The sequence below is a fragment of the Paramacrobiotus metropolitanus genome, unplaced genomic scaffold, assembly GCF_019649055.1.
Source record: "Paramacrobiotus metropolitanus isolate TYO unplaced genomic scaffold, Prichtersi_v1.0 Parri_scaffold0000079, whole genome shotgun sequence".
NCBI classification, from domain to species: Eukaryota; Metazoa; Tardigrada; class Eutardigrada; order Parachela; family Macrobiotidae; genus Paramacrobiotus; species Paramacrobiotus metropolitanus.
The window spans coordinates 98,040-105,267 of record NW_026570299.1 but is presented as its reverse complement, the minus strand read 5'-3'; the positions used below and the strand labels follow the sequence as shown (position 1 = coordinate 105,267).

At 46.3% G+C, this 7,228-nt stretch overlaps 2 protein-coding genes across 3 annotated transcripts; both read right to left on the bottom strand.

Moving 5' to 3' along the window:
* Positions 1-962: 962 nt before the first annotated feature.
* LOC129595505 (uncharacterized) lies at positions 963-5,260 on the bottom strand. Of its 2 annotated transcripts, none has more exons than XM_055492541.1 (2): positions 4,534-5,260; positions 963-1,824 (listed from the first exon to the last, which is right to left on the bottom strand). In XM_055492541.1, the coding sequence occupies exon 2, from the start codon at positions 1,808-1,810 to the stop codon at positions 1,217-1,219; it is 594 nt and encodes a 197-aa protein (XP_055348516.1). In that variant the 5' UTR covers positions 1,811-1,824; positions 4,534-5,260; the 3' UTR covers positions 963-1,216. The 2 variants fall into 2 exon arrangements, with proteins under 2 accessions (XP_055348516.1, XP_055348515.1); XM_055492540.1 differs by lacking the exon at positions 4,534-5,260 and adding an exon at positions 2,031-2,540.
* Positions 5,261-5,720: 460 nt separating this feature from the next.
* LOC129595532 (alpha-2B adrenergic receptor-like) lies at positions 5,721-6,659 on the bottom strand. The gene has a single exon (XM_055492575.1). The coding sequence runs from the start codon at positions 6,657-6,659 to the stop codon at positions 5,721-5,723; it is 939 nt and encodes a 312-aa protein (XP_055348550.1).
* Between the last annotated feature and the right edge of the window lie 569 nt (positions 6,660-7,228).

The following is a 7,228-nucleotide window of genomic DNA, read 5'->3' as shown; positions in this document are numbered from 1 at the left end:
TGGTTATCAAAAATTATACAGTTAGCAACAGGTGAAAACCGTTATGGCAAAACGACAACGATAGACGATGTGCACAGGCAAGATGCATACGGCCTGAAACAGTGCCGGAAGGAACAGGGATGCATGTACAGGGAACTGACAAAATTACGCGGTAATTTAATTTCCGCTAATTCTTAAATGACATATAAAGCAGAAAAAAGGCGGAAAGCGTAAAGAAGCGGAGCGACCGTTCTTGGTGTTGTCGTTGACAACGTCCGTGTGACGTGCTAGACGCCGGCGGGGGTGTAATTCGCCGTGGTTAAGCTCACCGGCTTGTACGTGAATACCGGACCCTTACCCTGTCTGTAATGCTCTATTCCAACTTAATACGTGAATTCTGTTATAAATACGTTTTTCGTCAGTTTAAACCGTAACCATTTTTGCGACTTTGCTCAAGGCGCAGCGGCTTATTAAACAAGAAAAAAGAAGTTGCCGAGTTCCAATGTTCATTCCCTCGATCATCATATTGTTCGACAACGATAAATTAATATAGATATTCAAAAACCAATATATAGATACTTAATACTCGTAATATAGATATAATTAACATATAGATAGATGCGACATGCTGGGGCACTGTGGTCATGTCCCCCGTTAGTGCCCATTCCAGGAAAGCCGGAAGCGTAGCCGAGTTGGCTGAAAACAGCAAGCGCAACATATATGCTCTCGTCGAAGGTCGGGGATATTTATTCTACCCTCTGGCGGTCGAGACGCTCGGTACGTTTGGAGTGGCTTTTGCTGAGCTCATCCGTTTCGCCGGCCGTAAGATGCGCGAAGTTACTGGAGAACCTCGATCTACGGCCTTCTTAAGGCAGCGCTTGAGCCTTGCTGTACTCAGAGGAAATGCAGTTGCGATTTTGGGTACACCGATTGCACGCCCTAAGATCTCTAATGGGACCAAAGATTTTCGATGTTTTTTCAGTTTTAAATCTTTGACCATTTTAAGTATTGTAAACCTGTGCTAGCCCATCTGATCTGTGAATTGACTGATGTCGAATAAAACTTCGTAAACATGTAGATATAATTAATTAGTGAACACAGATACAATTAACATGGACGACAATAATTATACGATATGATATACGTACATACGACATACAGATATTTCAACAAAGTTCCGAGCAGCAGGTTTGATCTATGAATCATTGCAGGACAGAATAATTTATTTTCAGCAGTATTAAATCTTGTTGGCATGCGTTGCCAAATGTCCAGAAGGCAAGGAAACCATATCGATGCGGAACATCTCGCCCCAAATGTTGTGCAGTACGATATGGGGATCTGACAGGTTGCTGAAGGAAAGTGTGACATCGGCAATCCGCTTATCTGCTATGACATCTTGTAACAGCATCCCATTGGAGGGCTCAGTGGACTCATCGTGCAGTATGGGCTTCCAGCAATCAAAGGTGCAGGCTGCATCCGATTCAGCGATGTCGGCACCCAGTACCAACAAACTAAGGGGCCCACTGGCAGCACCCACGACAGCCGCGGTATAGGCAGCACTCGAACCAGCTCCCGTGACTGCTCCCAGTAGGGAACCGTGAATGACAGAGTATGGTGTAGCATTGCCAAGGACGGATGCGAGTGACCCCGTTACGGCTCCCATTACACCACCGCTAGCAGCCGCTGTTCCCAACGTTGACCCGGCCATGCCCACTGTGCTGCCGCTGAGGATGCTCACTAATGTTCCCGCAGCAGCCCCGAATGCAGCCGGACCTGTGGCCACACCAGCTGTTGCGACGGCCCCAATCACGCTGCCGGTGATTACCGTCATATTTGGAATGCTTTCTGAAAACAGGCCACATGTTTCTGTACAGCGGTACGAGTAGTCAAGTTTGATTGCAGATATGCTTAGAGTAAAGCCAGGATAGAATGATTTGGACACCATAGAAAAAATAATGGAGAGAAGAGCAACTAGGTGTATACACTTAGAAATCGGTTCAAGCGTGAGCTGCTAATATCGTAGATCAATGCACATAAAAGTTATGACTTACGCTTTTTAAACTGCAGCTCACGCACTAGAAGACCAATCGCTCTCAACAAAAACCCGTAAAAAGCAATTAACACTACACTTTATTCAAACTCGGAAATAGAATGGCGTTGTCTGCTCGGGAGTGGAGCGCTGAGCGCAGCGGAAGAATTTTATATGATAGTATTCTAGCGAGTTGCAGTTAACATGTGCAGTAATGTTGGTAGATCATAGTCCTAGCGCGCTAGTTGTTCGCCAGCAGTCAATGGAACTACTGTAACAAAATTAATGACGAACGGGTACGGCCCTGTTCATCAGTAAATTATTAATTGCTTATCAGTCATGACCGATAACAAGCTCAAACATTCGTTCGGGAACTCCGAACCCACTCAAAGATTTGTGGATTGTTGACAATAAATTCACTTTCACATATTCGAGGACGAAGTGATGGATGGGAGTTCAACAGACGTGCGCAGTGTGCTCGCTTGCTTTACGATAAACTTCTGATGCATTCCTCATGCTTGATCCCATTTCTGTTCTTTTAATAAATGGGTTGGCCGTTAAGTAAAATTCAACACATAAAAAGTTCCACTATACCGCAAGAGATAAGTAACACGTGTATGAACGATAAAGAAATAAAGCAAGGTTGCTAATTGACATAGCAAAACATTTAGCCACACCAGAGTAGTAGTGCAGTATATATGCAGCCTTTTATCACGATACAGAGTACTGTATATAATCCAAGAATTTTGGTATTAATTGGCTAATAACGGGATTTGAAGGGTTTTATTGAGCGCACATGGTCCAACGCATTCATACATGTACAATTGTATAGTTATAATATACAGACTGTAATAATATACGAGTTGCACATAGTTGTTGCCTGTGTAGCAGCATCTCGATCGAAAATTGCCGATTGCCAGGTACAGAATAAAATCTTGCCTCCAAGCTATTTCCACAATCTGCTGTATTCAAGCGATGCTGAAATATTTATGCATAATTTTCAACTGTGATTTCAGGCATCCAGTCAACAATGGTTGCTTTGACTGTGGGTGCAATTGCGACAGTGGCTACTGTAGTGGCCACAGGAGGCGCAGCAATACCGGCGGCGGCTGCTGGAGTGGCCGGAGTCGGCCAAGCGGCAGGGTTTACGGCAGCATCCATTAGTACCGCCGCTGCCGCCGCTAGCGCTGGGACTGCCGCAACTATTGGGACAACCGTAGGAACTGCTGTTGCTGGTGGTGGTGTTCTCGGCTCTTTAACCGCCGTCAGCGCTTTAGTTAGCGGCGGCAGTGCGACGGTCTCAAGTGTCATGACGACCGGATGTGTGGGAGGCCTTACAGGGAGTTTAGGGGGCGGTGCTTGGGCGGCAGCGGTAGGGGGTGTAGCGACCGGTCCCATTGGCTGGGTGGTGCTCGGTGCCGACGAGTGCGAAGTGGATGGACACTACACCTTTGATTGCTGGAAACCGGTACTGCACGACGAATCTCTCCACAAGTCGAACGGAAAATTACTGTGGGAATTGGCCACCGATCCCCGAATTGCCCGTATATCCATCATCCCAGATCAAAGTTGTACTATGGGGCTGCCCCAAATTGCCTTGCATAACGTTTGGAACGAGACATTTTTGGTGAAATTATTCAATCTCCCTTCGGGACAACTAGTAGGTCATGCTGACAAAGTGCACTGACGGCGGTGATAAAACGGAGATAATCCGTTCCTGTGTGTTTGCTATGTGGTGTTATAAACAAACTGCAGACTACAATTTGCATCGCGGTACTATCCAGCTAGTACGTTTCTGTTTCTCAGCTTGCAAAGATCGAACACATTATTACTGCACTTCGAGTGATAACCATTGTAATTTAATTTACGCAGGCAGTAGCCAATCGTTGTAATCATTGCCCGAACTGTTTATGACTGGATGCAACAGCGTCACACGAAACACATCAAATAAAACTTTTGTTCCAGCTCGCACGAGATGGGACAGCTGTGTATTACCTCTCCAGATAATTACCAAGAATTAAATTATAAATTAAACCGATCGGGATTCGCCGGTTGAAGCCGCTGCCGAGTTTATGCCTTTGCTATCTCCGTGCAAATTATTCGTGCAACTACGCTGCGCAGTGCGCACAACAGTGGCCAAATAACCCTTGCCCTTTGTCATTTTATTCGCAGCAACTGATGTGTTTGGAAAGAGCTACCTAACCGTCATGGATCGAATAGCAGTCCGAAATGGCAACATGCATGAGTGCAAGAATTTGCAGAGACAGTACGGCCGTAAATAAGTACTTACAACTACAAAGTTGTTAAAATCTATATCAAATTACAGTATATCAAAGTTGCTAAAATCAAAATTTATTGAGGCATAGCAGTGCTAAATTTAAAGCAGAAAATCGACACACCTACTTCCGGTGCCACGTTACGACAAGTAATCACTATGTTACAAAAGGTCATGTTATCTACTGGGGCACGGATCATGCCGTCTCGTCTAACCGCTGCTGAGCTACGAGGACGCCCTGGGTACTCACAGCCACCTGGGTCCTGGTATGGGTATGGGACAGCGCTGACACCAGCGCGGAATTGGATGTGTCCATCTTCGTTCCAAACCCGGGTTACACGTGTCTGGGGCATGCAGCGCTGCGCGGCCGGCATCGTCAAGCGTCTGCTGATCAGTTTCCCGAACTTCGAACTCTCCGAGCTGGTGGTGCCGGCCGTTGCCGTTGATGAAGTGTGGAATAATCACAAGTCGGGGGACAGTCGGAGTTTTCTATGTGGTGAAATGTCCCGGTGAATGGGGAGGAGAGATTGGATGTACAGACATTCGTGGGCATCGCTCGTACAGCCCACCAAACGGATTGCCGGGGCAAAATGTCTTGATCTTGTGCATGTGCGTAAAAGTTGCGGGTAACCTGGCAGTAGCACCTGCCGATTACACTGCCAGGACATGGCAAATGAAAAGCTCTAGAAACTTTGGCAACTTGCAACCAATAAATGTGACACTGTGACTAATCGAACCGTTGCTGAATTTTGAAATAGGTAAATTGTGTAAAGATTAATGTTCTGCACGTTATAATTGCTACGCTTACACTATCCGTAGACGTATAAGAATATCGGGTTTTAGCCACTTTAATGATACTCAGCTAAGAACTAACAAATAACAAGTAAACATGAGCTTATATAACGGCCTAAGCCGGAAATAACAGGACATCCAGGGAAACGACCTAATATCAGACAATCACGCATTGTCAGTACATCTGGCTCACAAGGGCATGAGAAAGGCAAAAACATGGACTATGACCATAAGATAAACGCACACATGACCATAGGTACATGACCATAGGGAAAAGCATATATGACCATAGGTTACATTACTACATGAGTAATCCGGTTATGTAACATAATGCAGTATATCATCTAGAGCGAAGGAAGCAGCAGCGATGGCACCTGGGACTTCTGACTATATGTTTGGTATTTGGTAGTATAAACTGTTTTAATACGTAGAACGCTATTAATTTTCCGCACACACAGGTTATGAAACTAATGCATAATATAATACATTTTTCTAACTTTCTGATGGGCTGGCTGTGTGACACTGATCATGATCGATAGGACAGCAGGATGATATTGCAAGTCTGCATGCAACAAGGAAACCGAATCTTCACAACAATTCAGCCGCGCGGGGTGGTCACGCACACCTAACCCACGGCGTCCCTCGCTAACTACACCATTTCCGATTGGTGGCTAACAATGCCACGGCAAACAACCACGGATCAAATAGCGCTTGCATGGAGTAGAACATGACCGACAGGATAAAGAACCACTCCGGCATCCACAAGCCGGCAAACTTGATCACGGCAAAGTACACCACGGCCGGCGTCCAGCACACCGTCACACTGACCGCGGTCAACGACAACACCAAAAACGGCCGAACCGCTTCCTTCCGCTTTCCCCCATCTTCCGTAGACGTCCCGGCACTGACCTTTCCGCTGCCGCTCTCCCGGATCTTTCTTCGTCGGCGAACACGATTAATACATAAATGCACGTACGCTCCGATAATCAGCACCAACGGCAGAATATGCAGTAACGCGTTTTCGAATTTCCCCCACAACACCTGCGCCAAATAATTAATATGGCATCCGTACTTTAAGTCAATACCGTAGTACATGATATCCATGATGCAGCCCGGGAGTCCGATGACGTGGGCGAAAATTACCGCGGATAAGCACGTCAGCAACGCAACTTTTTTGTTATGGTTGTTTTTATAGGAAATCGGGTAATGCACCGCCCACAAGCGGTTGATGGAGATGGAGACGTGGATGCAGATCTGTGAGCCGGAACCGACACCGTTGAAGTAGTTGTGGAGGTAGCACACGGCCCGCCCCATCCACCAACGGCCGTAGAGCTGATTGGATAGTTCCGTTAAGGGGACGACGCTGAGAAATAACAGGTTGCTGAGGAGGAGCACGATTAAATAGACGGTGAAGGGGGTGATGCGGGAGGGGATGCGGAGGAACTCGATGAGGACCAGGATGTTGGAGAAGAGCGAGAGACCGAGGACCACGGCTTGGCCGGTGAGGAAGGGCGTCCATTTCGGTTGGACGGCACTGATTACTGGCGTGACATTGGTCAGCAATGTTGAGTTAATCGTACTCATTATAAATTAAAAAGTCAATGCAAAACTTTCAGAGTGACCTTTGTAGTATGAAAACACTGTAAAACGTAGACATTCCTCGGTGACTGACTAGCAAAAGTGTAATCTTATAGATAAGGTTTTCGTAACACTATAACAGGACTCAAGTAAAAATGTGCGCGGGTGATAATAAACAAAACGTGGCTTGTGTTCCTGTTACGGCTGTGTACTAGACACATCTTGAATTTAACTCTTGCGTGGAAGAGACGCGAGACAGCACGCGCCGACGCAGCCCATTGCGGAAGCGATGAACACGATATGGCTGCAGAAATGTTTTCAATGGATTCGTTTTCCTGCCAAAAATAACCTTTTGAGATCGAAACTGTTGTCGGATATGTAGCTACTGAGTAGACGCTGACCAGGAGAAACCTGGAAGTCAGGTTATACATTTAGCAAGACTGCAAGTGGTATTGTATGCGTCGACAGAGGACACTTAATGTTGATTTATATTAGCGGAGTGCGAAATTACTGCAGCCGGTAAAATGCCCGGCGCAGTCTCGTCCCAGGTTTTACGGGAAGCAGTGACTCTGAAG

Excerpts from the sequence above, each read along its gene's own strand:
- LOC129595505 (XM_055492541.1), bottom strand. The coding sequence starts at position 1,810 with ATGACGGTAATCACCGGCAGCGTGATTGGGGCCGTCGCAACAGCTGGT.
- LOC129595532 (XM_055492575.1), bottom strand. The coding sequence starts at position 6,659 with ATGAGTACGATTAACTCAACATTGCTGACCAATGTCACGCCAGTAATC.